General features: G+C 41.1%; 5 protein-coding genes and 2 long non-coding RNA genes across 9 annotated transcripts; 3 read left to right on the top strand and 4 right to left on the bottom strand.

The window, feature by feature from the left end:
* Positions 1 to 245: 245 nt before the first annotated feature.
* Positions 246 to 6,107, bottom strand: Mah (solute carrier family member mahogany). 3 transcript variants are annotated; one of them, XM_077406784.1, is made up of 9 exons: positions 5,577 to 6,107; positions 4,987 to 5,107; positions 4,726 to 4,838; positions 4,371 to 4,503; positions 4,159 to 4,293; positions 3,875 to 3,984; positions 2,615 to 2,821; positions 1,732 to 2,056; positions 246 to 1,585 (listed from the first exon to the last, which is right to left on the bottom strand). In XM_077406784.1, the coding sequence occupies exons 1-9, from the start codon at positions 5,707 to 5,709 to the stop codon at positions 1,189 to 1,191; spliced, it is 1,674 nt and encodes a 557-aa protein (XP_077262910.1). In that variant the 5' UTR covers positions 5,710 to 6,107; the 3' UTR covers positions 246 to 1,188. The 3 variants fall into 3 exon arrangements, with proteins under 3 accessions (XP_077262910.1, XP_077262908.1, XP_077262909.1); XM_077406782.1 differs by lacking the exon at positions 5,577 to 6,107 and having other exon boundaries at positions 246 to 990; positions 1,168 to 1,585; positions 4,987 to 5,200; XM_077406783.1 differs by lacking the exon at positions 5,577 to 6,107 and having other exon boundaries at positions 1,732 to 1,837; positions 4,987 to 5,200.
* Positions 1,954 to 3,481, top strand: LOC143897852 (uncharacterized). Its single transcript, XR_013257013.1, has 2 exons — positions 1,954 to 2,072; positions 2,643 to 3,481. It is a non-coding gene; the product is annotated as an uncharacterized LOC143897852 (long non-coding RNA).
* Positions 4,728 to 5,506, top strand: LOC143897851 (uncharacterized). The gene is made up of 3 exons (XR_013257012.1): positions 4,728 to 4,864; positions 4,968 to 5,117; positions 5,200 to 5,506. It is a non-coding gene; the product is annotated as an uncharacterized LOC143897851 (long non-coding RNA).
* Positions 6,108 to 6,261: 154 nt separating the features above from the next.
* Rpii215 (RNA polymerase II subunit RpII215) lies at positions 6,262 to 15,176 on the bottom strand. Its single transcript, XM_077406780.1, has 7 exons — positions 14,920 to 15,176; positions 13,641 to 13,910; positions 9,737 to 13,267; positions 9,230 to 9,618; positions 8,748 to 8,866; positions 8,348 to 8,539; positions 6,262 to 8,240 (listed from the first exon to the last, which is right to left on the bottom strand). Exons 1-7 carry the CDS (start codon positions 14,995 to 14,997, stop codon positions 7,099 to 7,101), a joined length of 5,721 nt encoding a protein of 1,906 aa, XP_077262906.1. The 5' UTR covers positions 14,998 to 15,176; the 3' UTR covers positions 6,262 to 7,098.
* Positions 15,177 to 17,153: 1,977 nt separating this feature from the next.
* On the top strand, positions 17,154 to 19,302 carry Kdelr (ER lumen protein-retaining receptor). Its single transcript, XM_077406777.1, has 3 exons — positions 17,154 to 17,559; positions 17,689 to 17,878; positions 17,964 to 19,302. The coding sequence occupies exons 1-3, from the start codon at positions 17,469 to 17,471 to the stop codon at positions 18,319 to 18,321; spliced, it is 639 nt and encodes a 212-aa protein (XP_077262903.1). The 5' UTR covers positions 17,154 to 17,468; the 3' UTR covers positions 18,322 to 19,302.
* Dnapol-gamma35 (DNA polymerase subunit gamma-2, mitochondrial) lies at positions 18,708 to 19,932 on the bottom strand. Its single transcript, XM_077406776.1, has 2 exons — positions 19,387 to 19,932; positions 18,708 to 19,275 (listed from the first exon to the last, which is right to left on the bottom strand). The coding sequence occupies exons 1-2, from the start codon at positions 19,930 to 19,932 to the stop codon at positions 18,841 to 18,843; spliced, it is 981 nt and encodes a 326-aa protein (XP_077262902.1). The 3' UTR covers positions 18,708 to 18,840.
* Gatc (glutamyl-tRNA(Gln) amidotransferase subunit C, mitochondrial) lies at positions 19,932 to 20,724 on the bottom strand. The gene has a single exon (XM_077406778.1). The coding sequence runs from the start codon at positions 20,442 to 20,444 to the stop codon at positions 19,932 to 19,934; it is 513 nt and encodes a 170-aa protein (XP_077262904.1). The 5' UTR covers positions 20,445 to 20,724.
* Positions 20,725 to 22,000: the final 1,276 nt, after the last annotated feature.

Raw genomic sequence — 22,000 nt, 5'->3', positions numbered from 1 at the left:
TTTTGATTATACATAATTGATTAACGAAACAAAAGGAGTTTTCGGTATTTACAAGTCAGTTCTATCGATTGTAATTGTTTTATTAAACGTATTTCCATTTTAATATTTAGCAAAATTTTTACTGTATATTTTCTTGCTTCTGACGTCACAATATGAGAGTGATGAGTGAACAGGAACCTTAAAATATCATTGCAAGATATCAAGTTTAACAATCATAGAATTATAATATAATTTTGACTTTTTAGTGCTTGCTTTAAAGACTCAACGATGGAAAATGGTTATGTGTGAAAGTAAGAACAAGAATCATCACATTCACCAGTGAATGCGTATATGAGTAGAAAATGCTTTTTATATTTTAACTTTAAACTTTATGTATTCTATTTGTTGGATATCGTGTTTTTAATACGATTAAATATATCAACATATATGTGAGATTTTCCAACGATTGAACCAAATAAGAATACTAGTGATGTATTATTGTTCAAGCAGAGGGGCTCTTTATAAGCCAGTTTCAGACAGACAAATGATAGAAATAAAGTATTGTATACCAAAAGAAAATACGCCATGAGATTAATTGTATTTATTCGCGGATTATTGTCATCAATGGCGCTACAGTTCAAGGTCGAGTAGGTCGAGCCATGGCCTTCTGAAGTTTGTCCTTCAGGTTTCTTAACAGTAATTTTTAAGGGGGCAGGTTGTTAGCCTAGGCACCCAACTCCCAGTTTGGAAAACTAGCAATCACTTTTATGGGGGGATACACATAGCAGTTTCCAGTTTTGCTATGTGTAGACCAACAGCTTAACGTCTCTTCCGAAAGACGGAGCCCAGTTTCTCCGCACAAGAGCCCCCCTTTATTTTTCGTACGGAGGGTGTAGTTTAGAATATTAAAATTTCTGTGATCAGGTGGACTCAAACCTGGTTTTCCGTGGTTACAAGTTTGACACCCTACACTAGACTGTCATCCCGATTTTTTGTTCGCGGATAGATATTCTAAAAAAGAAAGAAATATAATTTCTAGATTGAAATGAAATATGTGAGGATAAATTACAGAATATCGCTTTACATTCTCACATCCAATCCTGACATCCGATATTATCGCACTCTTCATATTCGACAGATATTATACAAAATACAAATGTTACAATTAATTGGTGAAACTAAACGAACATTGAGAAACTGTGCGAAGATTTAGCCCACAGTAGCGTTAATGATGCACGGCGGCGTAAAACGCACGTAGCGTATGGTATTCCAAATGTTGACATATGTCGAAGACAGCGTGATCGCTATACCAATCATTACTATGAAGCAGCCGAAGTAATTAATTATCCTTTCCAGAATCCATAATTTCTTCCTCTTTGCAATCGTTCCTGCGGTCTCCTCTTGCGGATCACCTGTAGACCTCCTGATTCGACTTCCGATTGGCTCTGCAGCATCGATAAGAAGCGGCTGGTCCTCCCGACGAGTTTCGGTCATTGGAATTTGAGTGGCTTCGTCCCTGCGTTCGTCTTCGTAACAATCAGCGGACTCGTCGCTCAAATGTGAATTTATCTCGTCATCCAAGTCGTCGAAGCAGAGATACGTGTAGCTAGTAAAAATTCAATATTAAAACGCTAAATGTAGGTCGAATGGATTTAACAAAGATCACATGCTTTGGAAAAATAAGTTTTTCAATTTACATATAGAGTTAATTAATAAAAAAAAAGTATTTAGATATATCTAAGCATTCGATACCTGCGAGGATTATTCGTGGCACTCAGGAAACCGTAGTAAATTGAACGGGAATGAGCTCCGGGATCCATCAAACGTTGCTCTTCGCCGTTAAGTCTTTTACGAGAACCTGAATAAATCCGTCCCTCGACAGTTGGTACATGATTCGATTTTTTCTTTAAAGCTAATGCTCGAGCGTATATTAGAGGTGGTAAAACAAAGACCAATGATCCGGTTAACGAGCCACCGATCAGAGCCATAACGATGTCGAATCGCGATACCGATTCGCCTACAACCACGCTGAGAAAAACTACCGCCGATCTTATGGCGCATCGTTTCCATCCGAAAGCTGATTTAACATAATAGTAGGGTAAATTAATTATAGTTTTAAGGCTCCTGGATGGTCACCGCGGCCATATTGAATTTTTACTATCGAGGCGAGGAAAAACACCCAATTTTGTTGTGCATGCCATTTTCAAATAAAAAGACATTTCAATAAAACATCACTATAGATCGTTTCAGAACACTTCCGAAATTGGCCGAAAACTACCCTTTTCCCTCGACAATAAACAAACAGCCATAAAACGAAGCCTAAACATACGGGAAAAACAGCCGTTTAACGACTATCGAAAAGAGGTGAAAACGTTCCTTCCGCATGCAAATCTTACTTTTCGGCCAATTTTACGACTTTCACGAATACGTTAAACGTTAGAGCACAAGCACAGAGCGAATAATAAAGAAATAGCACGCACAACAAAACGGGTTGTCAACATGTCACAAAGGACAGAATTCTCCATTGGAGAGAGTTCTGATTTCTGCCGCGACGGTACGTCGTCACCGTCAACGCAGAGTTCTCGGCTGACCATCCAGGAGCCTTAAATCACAGTTAAATGTAAAGTTTCTTTACTTCTTTGCACGCTCCATTGATCCTCCAGATGTTGAAAGAGTGCCGAGTAGCCAATTACGCTGGAGAAGCATAACTGAAGAGCGGCTAATAGAATGGCGATATTTGCAATCGATCCGGATGGCACAGCCTCAAGAATATTGGCAGTCGTATTGTCGCCGTATTTCCACACGGCTAGGCAAGTGGTAATGGTGAACAACGATCCGCTTGCTATTGTAAACAAAAATTAATGTAAGGAATATGCTAACAGAGAGAGGAGTTGCAAGAAAAGAAAACGCTCGGAGCTATAAAATATTATTTCAATATTGAGGAAGTAGATGCGAAATTATTTAAGGAGGTTCTACAGGTACTCTCTAGTCAGTCGAGAGATGAAGAGAAAATCTTCAAATTCATCAATTCTAAGTATTCATATAATATTTTATTAGTCGAAGCGAGGAATAATTAAAAATATCGTGTAAGTGCTCCTTTGACTCCGGCTTCTTATACATGCGAGAAAATGTGGTAACGTCACGAACTTGAGTTTTGCTGTTCTGCTCATATAAGCGTGGTCCTTTCACTCCTTTCTAGTCAGTGACTGCGTTTACTTTTATAAATTTATAATGACTCCTCCAAGCCCGACCAATTCATGGAGAAATAAGGATAGAGTCTTGCGTGGTGTCAAAAGAGGAAAATTCGCTAAAAAGAAAGTTGTTCTTCGAATAGAAAATGCCCAAAAATTATTGACAGATAAAAGGTTATGTGAGGTGCAGTCGCTGCGACGTTGTTAAATCTCCCTTGTTATTCGAAGCACGCTACGTGAACTGTGATATGGCCTGTTTCAATAGCCAATATCACAAAATTTTACACGATAACCCTTGTTTTTCTCGATATTTCTGAAAAGCTTAGATTAAGATCTATAAGAGCTCCGTTTTTTGAATCTTTGGTAGGCCGCCTTCATATAATTGTCTCGTTTCCTGTCTCCGGGAACCCTTTTGCCATAAGAGCTCATGTTAAAACTGTGATTTCAAAATTCATTTTTGCAAATTTTTACACGATAACCGATGCTAAAATTTTTTGAGCACTTTTCTCGCATCTCACTTTATACGCGTCCATGAAGTTTTTTTCCAATTGTTAGATACATCTATTATCTGTAGAACCTCCTTAGGATTATAAAAAGTGGAAATTTGAATAAATGAAAGAAAAATATTTTATATTGTGGCTCCGCCCCGAAGTATACAGATTCGAGACAAAATGCAAGAAATAATTTTTTCCGCTATTTCTTACCCATGAAAGAAAAGAAGATGGCTTTATCGATGTCTCGAGGACTGCGCATATCAACCTGTATCGTCATTAAAGTAGGATGCACATCGAACTGAAAAGCTAGCATACCATATCTGAAAGTTCGTTCAAGTAATTATTAAATAATTAATTAATAAATCGTTTGATTTGGCAAATTTATACTTAATATTATACTATAATATATTAATTATTTTATGATGTACCATACTTTGACTATGGAAAAAGCTCTTGCTAAATGCATATTTGTGTGATACAGAAATTGCACGTACCCGGAAATAAATTTATCCCACGTCGGAGAAGTGACAATTGGTGCGACATCAGATGTTCGGTTATCAGTTATAATGCTCCACCACGTTAATATCGCTGTAAAAGCGACCGTTATACTAGAGCACGTTGCGATCCATCTATAATAATTCAATAAAATAGTATTCATTTCCAGTGTATACGAATTATAATAATGAAAAACAGTTTATTGACTTACTTCATGTCTCGTGGACTGCCCAGCCACATTAACGGGCAAAGTAAAAGGCCGACTATCAACAGCCAATAACAGAAGGAAAGATCAAAACGTTGTCCCGATATCTTGAGCCCGAACAGATGCAAGTTCTGTGAAGCTGAAAAATCATTTGCGTTTAACAAAATGATATGCAGGATATATCTCATAACATCTTAGAAAAGTCTATTAAAAAATGCAATATAAAGAGGATATTCTTCTTTGCATTCATTCAACGTATCAACGATGTCGAGCACAAAGAACAAATTTTTGAACGGAATAAAAATTATTGTTACTTGTGTTTTAATGCATGAGTATAATTGCAAGGTACCTATTTACCTACCGACTAACAAATTCGGGATGCCGCAACCAAAAACTGTCAGATCCAAAAGCAGAGTAACGATGGATCGTGCGCGCTGCCCCATCGTTAATTCCGTCACAGCGGCGAGAGGATAGCTGCAATTTTAATTATATATCTAGACGTAAAATCTACATTTTTAAATGTCTTATTGGAAAATATTGAAGAATCTAATAGAAAGGTGTCTGAACAGACACGCGTACAGTTTTTAAATGTTTTAATTCTAGATAGACGGTGGAGAGATACCGATTTTTTCGTGAAATCTGTGGATCCAGAGCAGTCGCGATAATCCATGATCTCCCCAACAGAATGGCCGTATAAATTTGCAAACCAAGAACAATAAGCACCAAAGGGATTCCGTACAGTCCTAATAACAAGTACACATATTTTTTCAACAAGTACATATTACATTCCATCCTTCTTTGTGTATTAATACATGTCCAATTTTTTTATTCCAAGGATTATATCTATCAACAAAACGAAATATAGGAAACCATTAACAAACGAACAATTTGTGCTGGCGCTTTTATTGATAGATTAATACAGAAATCAATAATTATTACGCGATACTTTTTATTTTAATTAACATTAACTTATTGCTATATATAATGTCATCGCAAATATACAATCGTTACAAACACTTATCGCAATCAAGCAAGCCTCTCTTTCGTTATACAGAGCTCTCGTATAAATTCCTCTTTTATTTCTGGTAAGTATTTTTAATTCACAATTGAAAAAGATCACAGAGATTTCTCAGGATGTTCAGTATTCTTGCAAAATATTCCATATCGTCAGAAACTTCTATTAGCCCGATAAAAATTGCAGCGAGATCTCACCGCACTGGACAATCGATCGTGGTAACGCGATTATCGGGAATACGCCGAAAATATCGACGATGCACAGAGTGGCGAAGAGCAACGACAGCCCCGAATTCTCGTCCTTCCACAACGTTGCGCTTTCGGGATTCATGTCGCTCGCTGCGATGTCACGGTACTGAGACACATAATGTTCAACGTGGTAAGAATCTGGACCGGTTTTCGCTGCGATACGCACCGTACCGCAGCACCGAGGTAACCCGATACCGTATCGAACACGAGTGACTTAGCCCGGACGGGAGAGCTACGAAGAAGACCTACAATGTATATGACTTTTGTATTTAGCAAGCTGTCGTAGACCAGACGATAGAATGTACTCGAAAAATGCTGTGCTTTACTTCGAATAATATAGTGGTTGTCATTCTCTTCTTGATGTCACAACTATTTATTTTAAAAGCGAGTTAGTTAAATCTATACCGAATGAATATACACTTTTTCTTCTATTATATGCTTCATATTTCCGCATTTATTTTATCCTTATCTATATTTGTATATGTATATTTGTATTTCAAGATATTGTCAGTGATTTCATCAATTTCTTTCTTTACTATCTTTGGATTTATTTTTGTAACGAATATTGAAGCGTGTGACTTGATATACTCCAAGTCATAAAAATGATCGTTGTTGCATAAAAGAAACAAAAGCGTTAACAATGCTTGCATAATACATTTATATAACTGAGATAATACAAAATAGTTTCACTTCAACGCAGATTTTCACTTTCGCGTTCTTCTAATAAAATCACAGATATCTATACCTAATAGAATAAACATCAATGAAGTACAGAGTTTTGACAACGTCGTGCAGCTTGCTAGATGTAGAAGATAAATTGTATCTCTACAAGAATAGTAGTCGTAATAACAGTATAGTTGTAATAAAGACGCATATACAAATGATCTCCCTGAATTTTTAGACATTTCTTGCATCAATAATCTCCCTGAATTTTTGCGTATTTTTTTTTATCAGTACAGTCTTCCAGTAGCTCGTTTATTTTATCGATTGCTGGTTTACAAAATTCTGTGGTCCCTAAGATACTCTCATATACAATTCGCTTATAACACACGAATCAACACGCTTGCTTATAGCACACTCAAATTTTTCCCCCAGATATGTACCTCACTCTTGTCATTATGTTTGTCACAACCTTCCTGGTACGAGTGGCGAAAGCGCATCACAATCTGCGCACTAATAATATAATTATTAACAGTCGAAATTATCGGCTACATATTTCTATTTGAAGATAGTAATTTTTTTTTTCATGTTTCTAATTTTCTCTCAACTGCCCTCGAAGTTCTAACGTGACTGAACATGATCATGTTATACCCAACTTATTAAGTACCAAAAAGGTCACATACGAAACATCTTAACAAACATATACGTCAAGTTTATTTGCAGTTATGTGCAACGACGATAATTACAATTGGACTTGGAAATAAAATAAGTATCTAAATATAATAATTTATGAAAATAACTTAAAAACAAATTACTCGTCTGTCTCGTAAGCGGGTGACGCTGGTGAGTATGTGGGACTCGTGGGCGAGTATCCCGGTACGGGCGGCGAGTACGTTGGACTCGTCGGAGAATAACTCGGGCTTGTGGGTGTGTACGTAGGACTCGTGGGCGAATATTTGGTGCTTGACGGCGAGTACTGCGGACTTGTGGGCGAGTACGTCGGGCTGGTAGGTGAATAATTCGGACTGCTGGGTGAATATCGGGTGCTGCCAGATGCAGTGTGCTGTGGCGAGCTCGGCGAGTACGATGGACTTGTAGGTGAATATGTCGGGCTGGTCGGCGAGTACGTGGGACTTGCAGGCGTGTATTGCGGCGATGTACCGGCGAATGACGGCGAGGTAGGAGAATAACTTGGGCTCGTCGGTGAATATTTGGGACTGCTGGGAGAGTAACTTGGACTCGCAGGCGAATATTGCGGCGAGCTTGGCGAATAACTGGGCGAAGTCGGCGAATATGAGGGTGAAGCAGGTGTGTAGTTAGGCGAGCTTGGTGAATAGCTTGGTGAAGTTGGTGAGTAACTCGGGCTTGTGGGTGAATAGCTTGGACTTGTGGGCGAGTAACTTGGACTGGTCGGGGAATAACTCGGCGAGGTTGGCGAGTAACTCGGACTTGTCGGTGAATAACTCGGCGAAGTTGGCGAGTAGCTCGGCGATGTGGGCGAATAGCTCGGGCTAGTTGGCGAATAGCTCGGTGAGGTAGGCGAGTAACTTGGACTCGTCGGTGAATAACTCGGAGAAGTGGGCGAGTAACTTGGACTCGTCGGCGAATAACTCGGCGAAGTGGGTGAATAGCTCGGACTTGTCGGCGAATAGCTTGGTGATGTCGGTGAATAATTCGGGCTGGTTGGCGAATACGTAGGACTTGTGGGCGAATAATTTGGACTCGAGGGTGTCATGCTGGGCGATGTGGGCAGATACGCCGGTGATGTCGGAGAGTAACTAGGTGACGCTGCACCAGCTGGTGACATCGGGAATGGACTCATACTCGGACCCGGACTACCGGGACTTCCCGGTTGCGGTGAATAAGCCGAGTATGCTGGCGATAAGCCCGATGCATCTGATGCTCCCGACGGTGAAAAGCATGCACCACCTGGCGTCATACCGCTACTCAATGCTACAAAACAAAAAGAGAATAATTGTTAATATTGTTCGAGGCGCATTTAGAAACTAAAAAACATTGTTATTATTTTGTTTTGAAATTATATACTATACGAGACTTACCTGGCGACATACTTGATGCACCATAACCAGGAGTAGCTCCCATCCAAGGAGTCATCTGAGGACTCATGCTGGACATGCCAGTTACGCTGCCAAAGAACATTCCCGCCGTTCCCATCATTCCTGCGCCAACTGCCATAGGAATCTCGATACCAGATTTACATTTCTCAGCATCCAATAATAGATCAAAGCATCCTAAACACACGTATGAAATCATTGACATCGTATCACTATTATATATAGCAAATAACAGTAATTTGATAAAATGCTGATCATAATCAAAAAGTCCTAATGTCTTTCTTACATTTCTTTACACAAGACAAATTTGCAAATAGAAGTTAGAAGTTATGCAAGTCGCATAATGTTTCTTATACTATAAAAGAATTATGTACACGCGCATTACCTGTTCCAATCCGAGGAAGTTGTCCCATTATAATATTCTCGGATACCCCTCTCATTGGATCTACCTCTGCGTGAGATGCGGCATCCAGTAGTACATCAACCGTTTCTTCGAAGGAACACCTAAAGAAATTCGATGTCTTACTAACTTTCGATCTATTATCTTCTATCATTGCGTAACATACATCTGTTCCTTAGAGGTAAAAGATCGTATCTTCAAGTTTTGTCATAATTCAAGTTAATACTTTTTTTTGAATATACCAGGAGTTTAAATTGTATAAAGGTAAAAGATCTTATATCCATTATTACTAGTTTTTAAGATACAATGTTTAGAAAATGTCGCGTTAAAAATTTTCTAAAAATTAATAAACTTTGAATCCTATTTTCTCTAAACTTCTAAAAATAGAGAAATAATTCTTTATTTTTAAGGTATAGATATACATCTTTCTCAAAGATCCCGATGAAAAACGAAACTCGTTTACTGACCTCATCAAAGCGCCGGTATCTTGTCTATTGATTCCGTGACGTGTTATCGCCATGAGATGACCTTTCGCTGTCATAACGTCGCAAAGTAAAGCGAGATGTCGGTAGTTCACGTAAAGACCATAGAACTGCAACACTGCGTTCATCTCCTTCTCTACCGACTTTCGCACGGCTTCGATGCCGAGCACTTGGAATATCTCGCAAATATCATTACTGAACGTTCGCACCGGATCCACGTCTCTCTCGCTCAACACCTTCATCAAGCTCGTCCCGTCAGTTTCCAAAAGCCATTCCGCAATGGCCTTGAATTCGCCGGTTTCCGTGATAACGATGCGTTTCTTGGAATCCGTTTGCGGCAGATGCATGTAAACTTTGCCGATAGCTTCAATACCCTGAAATATTCAATAGAAAACGTAAAAACAATTTTCTCTATAATTACATTAAACTAATTAACAACAGTAACTGAACAAAGATGCGAAAGACTCATTATTAGCGTTTACTTCAGTATACCTGCAGAGTCATGTCGCTGAGCATGTTGGCTTCGATACACCGAAGGAACATATCGTCTTCCATCTTATCTACAGTCTCCTCATCCGTGTCCTGGAACTTATTATCGTCGCTGTTCATTATTCTAATACGTAGCACCAACTTCTCGGCATTGTCATCATTGAATATGCAGTTCAGATCGTCGCCAAAACCGGCATTGATCTTCTCTGCGATCTGCTCCATCGTCAGCTTCTTGTCAGTCATCCGCTTTCTATCCAGTTCAATTCGCAGCAACCACGGCGATATTTTCGTGGGATCGAAGTCGGGCATCTCGTAGTAAACGTTGACGAACTCCTGGTCCTCCGCGATTACAGTGTTCTGCGGATCAGGATCGTAGTATATCGCCGTGTTCGCCGTCACCTTTTTCAACGTCGTGTGCTCCAGCCGGCAAAGAACGTTCTTTGCCTTTTCAGCGTCACGCGCGGCCGCGCCCGTCAAGAACACTGTGAGTGACGGCGCTTTCGGTTTCTTGCTGATGTTAATGATTTCCTTCAATCTGGGCACACCGAGGGTCACGTTCTTCGATGATACACCGGCAAAGTGGAAGGTGTTCAGGGTCATCTGAGTGGCAGGCTCGCCGAGAGATTGCGCCGCCAATGCGCCGACCATCTCACCGGGTGACACCTGAGCTTGCTGAAATCTCGTCTCGATTTCTCCAATTAGCCACTCGAAGGCTTCACTCGACAGCCTGAACTCCTCGGAGACGCACTTGGTACATAAAGTCGACCTTACTAAACACTGGAACAGTAATGTCGCGTTCTCGTTCGCCTGTTTGCTCAGTCTATCGTCCCCGGCGACGATGATACACTTTTCCAAAAGATTTTTTACTCCTTGAATCACCCTCATAGGACTGAGATCGGTCGGCGCTCGCTTATTGATGTGGAATATCTTCTGTACGTTCCAAATCATCCTTTGCAGATTGCAGGGCAGTACAACCTTGGATTCGCCGCTTGGAAAGATCTCTCGAAGTACAGCGCGATCTCTGTTCAACTGTTCCCACTCTTTTTCCAGCTCGGATATTCCCTCTCCAGAACCCATCGTGTCTCGGACGATGGATTCATTGAATATACACCGTAGATATCGCTCGTTGGTCGGATCAAACTTGAACTTCTTCTCGAAGGCTTTGTTGCTCACCTTGATCGTTGGTAGATTCTGGAACTCGACAGTCTCACCGCAGAGACCGTCCTCTCCGTAACGTAGCTGAATCAGCTGACCGACGGAATTACGCACGGTGCCATCGTAATGCACCATGACCGACTCCATAGCCTTTATCAAACGACGCTGAATGTAACCGGTCTCAGCTGTTTTTACGGCGGTATCGATAAGACCCTCACGACCGCCCATTGCGTGGAAATAAAACTCAGATGGAGTAAGACCGGCTAGATACGAATTCTCAACAAAGCCACGGGACTCTGGCCCATAGTCGTCCTTGATGAAATGCGGCAGCGTTCTCTTACGGAAGCCGAAGGGTATTCGTTTACCCTCAACGTTTTGCTGACCTACACAGGCGATGACTTGAGAAATGTTAATGTTGGAGCCCTTTGAGCCCGACACCACCATGGCCTTTAAATTATTGTATTCTGTCAAGGACTTCTTGGCGGAGCCTCCGGTCTTGTCTCGAGCGTCGTTCAGGATCCTGTTCACCTGATTCTCGAAAGTCTGACGAAGCGTGTTGCCAGGTGTAGGTTCGAGTTCCATGTTGTGTGCCTTTTGGATCACCTCTATCACGTCTTCTTTGGCCTTCTTGATCGCCTTCTGGATTTCCAAATATGTCTGCGGATCGGCAATAGTGTCGCCAATACCAATCGAGTGACCCTCCAGTAATAGCCAATTGTTGATGACGGTCTGGATATTGCCGTAGAAACGTCCGCATACCTCGTGACCCAGCTCGAGCATACAGATGTGAAGCAAAGAACCGGCGGAAGTACCCAAAGTTTTTTTGCAGAGAATACCCATCACGAGTTCCCCATGTTCCACCATTACCTTGGTGTCACCCGGCGAGATCCATTTGTATGGACCATCGTCCTCCTCATCGGGATGCGTGCTATGCGTCCGTATCATGTTCACGTTACCTGGGATGATGAGAGAGAACAGCTGCTTTCCGGTCCATAGTGGTTTCGGCTTCAGAATACACGGTTGCGGCATCTTGCCGTCCCAACTGGGCAGAAACATAAGTAAATTCATCATTTGCTCCTTCTCGATGAACACATCGCGCTTGGTCATCTTCCTCACAGCGGTTAGAGTGTCCTGTACAATTCCCATAACTGGCTTGTTCGCCTGTGGGGTGATAATCTGTCGTGGGGTCACGTGAATGTTCTCTACCTCCGCGCGGGTCTCCATTGACTGCGGAACGTGTAGATTCATTTCGTCGCCGTCGAAATCCGCGTTATACGGTGATGTACAGCTTAGATTCATGCGAAATGTGCTCCAAGGAAGCACCTTAACGCGATGGCCCATCATACTCATTTTGTGAAGAGTGGGCTGACGATTGAAGATCACAAGATCACCGTCGCGGATATGTCGTTCCACTCGGTAACCACATTGCAGATGCAGATCCGAGGACTTGGGATGGAAACGCAGATCAATCCTCTCGCCATTGTCGCGAACTATATATTTCGCACCGGGATATTGCGAATTGCCGCGCCTGACTAGCACCTGCATTTTGTCGATGTTGAAGGGCGTCACGATTTCGGGGAATGTCAAATTTTGCGCTATACTACGCGGCACGCCTACTTGATCAATGCGCAAGTTGGGATCCGGAGTGATTACAGTGCGCGCGGAAAAGTCCACGCGTTTACCCATCAGGTTTCCACGAATCCTACCCTCCTTTCCCTTCAGCCGAGCTTTGATCGCTTTGAGTGGTTTGCCCGATTTCTGCATCGCCCGGGGCATGCCGGGCATGTCGTTGTCGACGAGTGTCGCCACGTGAAACTGTAGCATCTTTATATTCTCAGAGATCACGTGTGCCGCCGCGCCGGATTGTTCATTTCGTAGTAACTCGTTGTTCGATTTAATGATGTCCGCCAGTTTATGCGTCAGATCGTCTTGATTCTTGGCGGAACCGTACATAATGACCGCAGGTCTGACGGACAGCGGCGGTACCGGTAACACCGTGACTATCATCCAATCCGGACGGGCAAATTTCGGGTCCATACCCAAGATAAAAGATTCTTCATCTTTAATGTGCTTCAAGATTTCCCAGGCCCTCTCGGCTGAAAGAAATATCTTCTTTTCTTGCGAGTCTTCGTTCACGTGCTTCCACTCTGCAGTGACGTCCAAGCCGGATCGTCTGAGATTAGGTTGATATCTACCGCAACCACCATGACCCGGTTTTCTGTCCATCAGTGGCTGGTTCTCTGCGTTCTCCTTGTTAATATCCATTTCATCTCCACCTTCACAGATATTTTTGCTTTTGCACAAATCATAAACGAATGCAAGTCGCTTCCGCGGCTGCCCCTTCGTCTTCATGACGATTTCTTTAATCTTTGGATTATGCTGAAAATTACAAAAGAGAAAACAGCATTAGTGTTCTGAGCAATTCTTTTATCTTTCTTTGATGTCAGTTAAAGATAACGTGCTTAAGATAATATAATTCAGTCATTAATTTTTTGGGGGACTCTAAAAAACTTAAATTATATTATTTTTTTTATAATCTATATATAATTATGTGTGATTTATTTATTTATAATCCATGCACTATTTTAAAATTATTTTTTTAAATTACTTTTAAATCTCTATAATCAATTATAAAATTTTGGAAAAATGTAGAATGTGAACAAATCAATTTAATGAAATTAAAATGTAAAATTTTCTGGATTCAATAAAGAGATAATATTTCTTCAATATATCTTGAATAATAACTACTTACAGGATTGACGAGCAGTTTGGAACAGTAAAAACACACGCATCTCAATATCTTTATAGTTTTTGTAATGAATCCCACATGGAATACTGGTTTTGCTAGGTCTATATGACCAAAATGGCCAGGACATTCTGTCATATTCCCAGCACAAGTTTGACACCTGGAATTCCTGTCGATAACACCTTGCCTCGGGTCCATGAGGCCACCCAGTTTAGGGCGGCCCCCTTCCATTGTTTCCGGAAATCGTATGCCGCCATCAGTGACTGACATACGACGCTGCACAAAAGCATAACATCATGTAAGAAATCTTATAAAAAATATAAATTTAACATAGAACATTTTATTTTTAAAATTTTATAGAACATCTTACAAAAAAGTGAATCTAGATATATATAATTTTTTAATAATTTATCAAACAGATTGACACTTTGACTATTCTTGGCTCAATTCGGAAACTTCACTCAGGTCCACACTAGCGTCGCACGAGCGTTCTGTCCTTGATCAATTTTTAGTAAGTAACAAAGATAGAACGACGCAGTATGCACCCAAGTAATGTTTTCAAACGTAAGCTCATTACCATATATTTTATACACAAGAAATATGATTAATTCTTCTTCATGTATATTACTTTCTGTTCATAAATCATTTTGCATACATATTTACGTTAAAAATTGCAATATTAGAGCAATGAGTACTTTAAAAAGTCTTCATATAAAAAATATAATTTGAGAATCTTTATTGGTATCATATAGCTTTCTCATATAATTAAATGCAAACATGTAGTGTATATATATAGTTGAATATACATTTTAAATATAAATAAAGTTATATTCACTATTTACAGTCGCATTGCCTTTCCTGATATCTTCCCATAACTTCATAATTCTCAATAATACTTTTCAATAATCAACTTGAAAAAAGTATGATAGCCAATATATAGGCACTAATACACCAATATTTTACACACAATTTTATTCTTGGTTTCCATTAAACTGACATCACAAACAGCAATGAAATAAAAATTCACAAATACTACGGTTACGTTCCAAAATTCACTCTAGGTAACTAAAATTTATAGTTTGTCACGCACGCTATAGCATTTTAGTTAACTAAAGTGAATTTTGGAATGCAGCCTACGATATCTACAACAAGCGTTTCGACGGGGAAGTTCTCGCAAGCGACCAACGTGCTAGACGCGCGGGTTGCACGACATTGCGCCATGAAGCTCCAAGACAGTGCTTTCCGCGAGAATTTTGTTTCGCGAGTTATCGTACAGTTTACTTACTATCTCGTCAGGCGAGAGGATGCCGAATTGGACGCGTTTCACCGTCCTCAGAGGTGCCTTGGAGTCGGACGTCGCCATTTTGCTTCGATTCACAGAAGCTCGCTCGAACACTGTTCAACCATTTCCAACTCCAAACGCCTTCTGCGGACTTCTGCCGTTCTGCGTCGTGACTCCACTCCACACTCCACACGACGACCACCGTCACCCACCGTCTCCCACTGCGGACCGCCTTCCGCTAGAATACGTTGATCCCCCCCACCACCTTCATTCGGTCACAAAGCGATTAAAGGAGCCTTTTCATGCTGACGCTCGACGTTTGATTTAAGCGTCAAAACTGGTCACGTGACCAATTTCATCGGTAAGAAGGCGAAATAGCATCAAATATGCGAGCGTCGAAACAAGCAATTGACTGAAACGAGCGTTAAAAAGACTGTCATGTGACCTATCACGTGATCAAGTGACGCCCAAATCGAGCGTCGAGCGTCAGCATGAAAAGGCACCTTAAAGGTGAAATTTCATGGGCAGTGAAAAGCAGCAGCAGATCGTACTGATTGGCTACAAAATAGAGAAGTTCTCGAGTATCTAGACTCTTACTACGTTTACGCGAGCGTTACTTCTGTAGTAACTTACGATAATTCCTTTGTGTAAACAGGATTTTCCTTCGCGTAAACGGGATTTTGTAGTAACTTGCGATAATTTACTCCGCGTAAACGAGTGATATATCGTAAGTTACTATAGAAGTAACGTTCGTGTAAACGTAGTAATCGTAAGTTACTACAGGGTCATGTTCCAAAACTCACTCTGGGTTAAAGAAGCTAGCTTTCGAGAATTTGAACGCATAATACTTTGTTATAAGTTATAATACTATGAGCGAATTAGTTTACGTCACTCTGTCAAGTTTTAATATTAAATTACTAATAATATATCGATATCGATACTTTAATAATAATGGCTGCATTCCGATATTCACTGTCAGTACTGTAAATCTATATTTTACGTCACGTATACTATAGATTTTCAGTACTAAAAGTTGCTAACAGTGAATATCGGAATGCAGCCAATAATACATTATAAAGCGCTCAATTTAAAAGTAAGGCAATCCTAATAAACGACTGTAAAAAAAATTCAAGGTGGAACGCAATGGACAATTCGGTTGCTCTGACATGCTAACTTAAATGGCAAGAAGTACTTCTCAGCGGTAATGACATTTAAGTCTCTTTTAATTGGGTTGTGGCAGGGCGTTTGAGATAACCTGCTCTTCACCCTGCACAGCTGGTACATCTTTATAAACTTAATTAGCAACTATCGCTTATAGCTACAAACTTATTAGCCTGTATATTTATTTATTTCAGTATAAAATAATTTTTAAAACGTTCATATTAATTCTGATTGCAGGGCTGCGTTCCAAAATTCACTCTAGTTAACTAAAATGCTATAGTGTACGTGACGTAAACTATAGATTTTAGTTACTCAGAGTGAATTTTGGAACGCAATCCAGACGAACCTTCGGGAACGCTAGCGCCTTCTTCTTTTAACATGAATAACTAAAAATCTATATTTCGGCTAATTACCGAGTTTATAAATATTTAATTAAAATTATCTGGGTGACTCACAAACCTTTTTAATCACACTTCATAACTTTTCATACAAAATACAAACGATTCCGTATAAAAACTTTTATTAATTTATCTATTTCGGCTAAATGCATGGTGTAAAAATAATTAATTAATTACAATTAAAAATTAAACGAATGACTTACAAACCTTTTCAATTGCATTTCAAAAGTCTTCATACGAAATACAAACGATTTCATATGGTAGATTCTTTCCCGGACATTCATTTCCGGTCAAATACATACGAATGGTAATGTTACTCCTGTCGACCCTTAAGGTGCCTTTTCATGCTGACGCTCAACGCTCATTTTCAGCGGCAAGAAGGTCGCATGCCGGCGCACATTGACGCCGGCGTCAATTGAAATTCATGAAAAGGAAAACAACGTCAAAATTTCGGCGTCTTCGCGCTGCTTTGGCTTTTACTACGTTTACGCGAGCGTTACTTCTGTAGTAACTTACGATAATTCCTTCGCGTAAACGAGATTTTGTAGTAACTTACGATAATTTACTCCGCGTAAACGAGTGATATATCGTAAGTTACTAAAGTACGCTCGCGTAAACGTAGTATATGGCAGCTTTCCAGCAAGCGACACAAGTCGACACAAGTATCGTTTTATCTTTGTTACTCATTGCCAAAAAAGAAAGATAGAATGATGTTTGTGCCGACTTGTGTCGCTTGCTGGAAAGCTTTCTATCATACTGAAAATTGAACAAAGATAAAACCTACACGGTGTGCATCAGTTGTGCACCCGAGTGAAGTTTTTCGAATGCAGTCCAACACTGTTCAATCTGATTTGGGGGGGGTCGGCCATCTGCTTTAGCCGCAGTCAGAGCCACGTCATATTTGTGTGCCGCCGTCGAGCGAGCTGCGCGAGCTGGCTCTCTGACTCCTCCGCGGGTTTTTTTACGTAAAATCACACCCCCGCGACCGTAAGCATGAATATATTCCGACTGTTGGGCGACCTGTCGCACCTTTTAGCCATTATCATCCTACTTCTCAAAATATGGAAGACACGGAGCTGTGCCGGTGAGTGAACCGCCTTGATCGTTTCGCTCAGGGACGCGCGTGTTCATGACGAGCTTGATGGGTTACGACCGAACACCGGTGACGTTCCGCTCCACTGACAGCGATTATCGACGCTTGAACTGTTTGCAGGTATCAGTGGCAAATCGCAAATCCTCTTTGCGATTGTATATACCACCCGTTATCTAGACCTGTTCACCACATTCATCTCGGCGTATAACACGTTCATGAAGATCATATTCATCGCCACGTCCCTCGCTACGGTCTTCTTGATGTACGTCAAGTTCAAAGCCACGTACGATCATAATCATGATACGTTCAGGTGAGGCCCAAGATTGTTATCGAGAAGTTGTCCAGGGCATTTTCACTGTGGATACTTCCACTGACAGATGGGCTTTCTGTTGCAGGATCGAGTTCCTGATCTTACCCGCGTTTGTCCTGGCACTGTTAATCAATCATGAGCTGTCCCCTGTCGAGGTCTTGTGGACGTTCAGCATTTACCTAGAGTCAGTGGCAATATTACCCCAGTTGTTCCTGGTGTCAAAAACAGGCGAGGCGGAAAGCATTACCAGCCACTACTTGTTTGCATTAGGATCATACAGAGGCCTGTATCTGTTCAACTGGATCTACCGCTACTACGCTGAGGATCATTACGACTTGATCGCTATAGTCGCCGGATTGGTGCAAACAGTTCTCTATTGTGACTTTTTCTACCTCTATATTACCAAAGTACTCAAAGGCAAGAAGCTACAACTACCTGCTTAGCTTCAGTTGAGAGTATTATTTTCTTGTATCAGAGAAACATTCAACTGCCTCTGTGGCATCGCCAATTCGAGATAAATTCGGGCAATACTGGGAGGCTCGTCGAACGTGCACGGTAGTGTACGTTTCAACTAAGTATGAAATGTCTGGCAGCGTTCCCTTCCCAAACATTTTCTTCCTTCCTTCCGTCGTCCTTCGTACAATGCCACGTGCTGCGTCTCCTTTCCCAGGACGAGAAAAGTCTAAGTTGCCTTTATTATTTTCTTTCGCGTACTTCATTTCAATTAATGTATATTAACGCAAGATCAAAAGATAGTTGTTTATCTTAAAATTCAGAGAGTCAACAAAATAGGGATGAAGAGGAGAGAATGTAGAACCAGAATTTCCACTTATAATTACAGTTTATATCGTTGTAACTGTCAGTAATAAATATAGTTAATAATTAAATATAGTTACATGATAGCAACATCTCATGACTGGTAATATCGATCGAAAAAAATCCGGTTGTGCCATTGTAGCAAATCAAGAAGAACGCAAACTAATATACTTTACCAAGTCGGTAATATGAACCGCTTCGCTAAGAGTCGTCGAGCGATTTTCAACATGTACAACGCCATTCTTAAGACTAGTCTTATCCACTGACACGACGTGCGGGATCAGGCACATTTCTATGATTTGTTCTGTATTCATCAATATGGTAGAGATTCCTCTCGTCCTAAGCATATTGCTTAAGTATAGCACAAAGCGATTTAAGTCTTCTATATCCGAATCAGTCTCGTTCTCCTGTCTCGCTATGTGAAATGTAATTTTGTATGGGGATAACTTAGGATGAATATACGCTCTATTTAATTTATCCAACATGTGGCTGTCGCAGAGTAACGCCAAGCAGCCCCAATCCAAGGAAGCGACATGCTCGACCATATGCACGTCTGCAGCATTATCTTTTTTATTTTCGGCCTGTAAATAAATACCCCATTTAAATAATTTTCTCTCTCTCTCTCTCTCTCTCCCCCTCTTTCTCTCATTATGTTATCGATATATCGCAGTTTATTAAGAAAGCGTTATTACCTGAGGATACAACTTGCGTACACCAGGATAATGAGTGATCGTTTCCACGATGATATTTCCAAAGGGAAACCGCGCCTCTATCTCCGTCACGTCGAGATTCCGTGTCTTCTTCGCCTCAGCGAGGACAAATCTTGAGGGGTGCTGGGCGAGTTTGCGCCACCACACTTTGCGCTCCCTCTGCTTCTTGTGTAGCAGACTCTTCGCGTCTGACGCATCGACAAACACGTTGATCTTGGCTGTTCTGTGGGACGGTATCCTACCACCTGCCGACAGCAACGACTCGTTCCACCCGCTTTTGGATGTCGCAAGCGTGGCGAGCGCAAACGGCAGTACCTCGTCCATCGAATTGCTCCGCAGTAGCTGCAACGTGTCTACGATCACGTCGCATGGAAACACGTTGTAGTGTGGCATCGTGACGCAGTGTGTAAACCAGTGCTCCTCCAGGTTCCTCAGTAGCAACTTGCCCTGGGGCCCGTACACAAACATTCGCTCGGACAGACTAAGGAAATGTGGGCCAACGGCCTTCAACACTGCTTCTAGACTCATTATTTGGACTCGCTCTCCTTTTCCTTGTTTGTCGCCAGTGGCGCGACAAAGTACTCTTCTTCTAACGCTGCGGCGTTCTTCAGTATCTCGCGCCGATCGACGTCATGTCGCGCCACGTCGTCCCGTAGGTGAATACAATCGTTCTCCAGGGTGCTGTACATCGGATGCACGGTCTTGTCGATGCCGACCGTCCGCAGCCGCTCGGTGAACGCTATTGCCTCCTCCAGCACCCGTTTGCTCTGCCTGTATTCGAAGCCGACCAGCGCCAGTCTCTCAATCCTTCGGATCGTCGTTTCGTCGATGATCGGTTTCTTGTCACCGCTCGACCGACTGTCGCAGTTTTTCACTTCGTTATTGGTCTCTGGTTGTTGATGCTGTCGCTGTCTCGTTGACGCCGTCGAAAAGTAGCACGTTCTGAAAGATGGAACAGCGTTACCTCGACGCGAAAAGATGACTACGACACCTTCGCCAAAGAGTCTGTATGCTGGTCGAATTCGTTGAAGCAAAGCCATGCTCGACGACGTCCCACCGATCTGATTTGACTCAGGATTCCAGAGCCTCAGATTTTATTCAATGCGTGTCTGAGGGTGCCATTACATGGAGCGCGGAAACGCGGAAACGCGGAACAGAATAGTAACTAGATTCCGCGTTTCCGCGAGTTGAGTCCCGCACGTTTGAACGGAAAAGCGGAATCCGCTATTATCGTGTATGTATGTATGGCTGTGTTTCGATATTCACTGCCAGTACTTAACGCAGCCTATGTATGTACCCTGGCTTGCATATAAGATATACTTCATAATGGGTGCGTTCAGCCGATACTCTGCTGGCCTAGCAATCGTGAGCAGTCGCTCGTTTTCGCTCGTTTCCTCTCCTTTTAATCCATTGGGTCAAAGGAGAGGAAACGAGCGAAAACGAGCGACTGCTCACGATTGCTAGGCTAGCGGAGTATCGGCTGAACGCACCCAATAACCATCAACATGATGTTTGGATTTATAATATTATACTGCCACTTTTATTAAATAATAAAGTAATCGAAGAGTATGTGTAAAAGCTTTTTTTTCAATGTGATTAAACAGCTCCGAAATTTGATGGAGTATACTGTATCCGCGTTGACAACGGATTTTGACGCGTTCGTTCCGCGAGTTTGTTTCTCCTTATATTACATGGAGCACAATTTGCGCGGAAAAGCGGAACAGTATAGTGACAAATAGACATTTGTATTCATTTCTTAAAATTGTGTTCACTTAATTCATTGCAATTTTTATTAATATGCTTATCTTTTCAGCTTATCTATTGAATACAAGCATTTTAATCAATAAATACCGTTAAAAATTAATATTTTATAATTCTCCGTTCCGCTTTTCCGCTCAAAATATGCTCCATGTAATATTAAGGCATTCAAAACAGACGGAACGGATCGACGGAAATCTAGTAAATTTTGTCTTCCGCGCTTCCGCGTTTCCGCGTTTCCGCGCTCCATGTAATGGCACCCTGAGAATCTGTTCCCTTCGATTCCTTTTGGGTACACTTTCTATACTGTTCTATACTAGAGTAGAGTCCCTTTATAATTTATAAGAGTCTGGACAGACTTTGGGAGTGCAACAACATGGCGTGAATGTCACGTATATAGGGACTCTATTCTAGACGCCCTAGATGGAAGAAAAACACTATGGCGTCGATGACTACACGTAATCGTTGTATTGTTGTGATATCGTGAGAGAATTCTACAGAGGCTGTGAGAAAGTGTGAGTTTGTCTATATTTTTATTTTGACTTGATAGAGATAAGATAACCAAAACTTTAAAATACCTGAAAAGAATATTTCAATAAAATAAATTATAATAGTATACAATTTATTGATAGAGAAAATTACGAGATGTATATATAGATAAATGCATGACATTGTCATTTTCATTTTTTATTAATTTTGTAATTCTTTATTTCAAATTCTAAGACACCTATGGCCGGTATTCATAGTTATTTAAGACCGTCTTAAGTTTAATCTTAAGATGTCATGAACCAATCACAGAGCCGTTTTAGCGTTTTAAGACATTACTTAAGACGGTCTT

Source organism: Temnothorax americanus, unplaced genomic scaffold (assembly GCF_048541705.1).
Source record: "Temnothorax americanus isolate GAGA-0224 unplaced genomic scaffold, ASM4854170v1 Scaffold21, whole genome shotgun sequence".
NCBI classification, from domain to species: Eukaryota; Metazoa; Arthropoda; class Insecta; order Hymenoptera; family Formicidae; genus Temnothorax; species Temnothorax americanus.
This window is presented reverse-complemented; position numbering and strand designations above follow the sequence as displayed.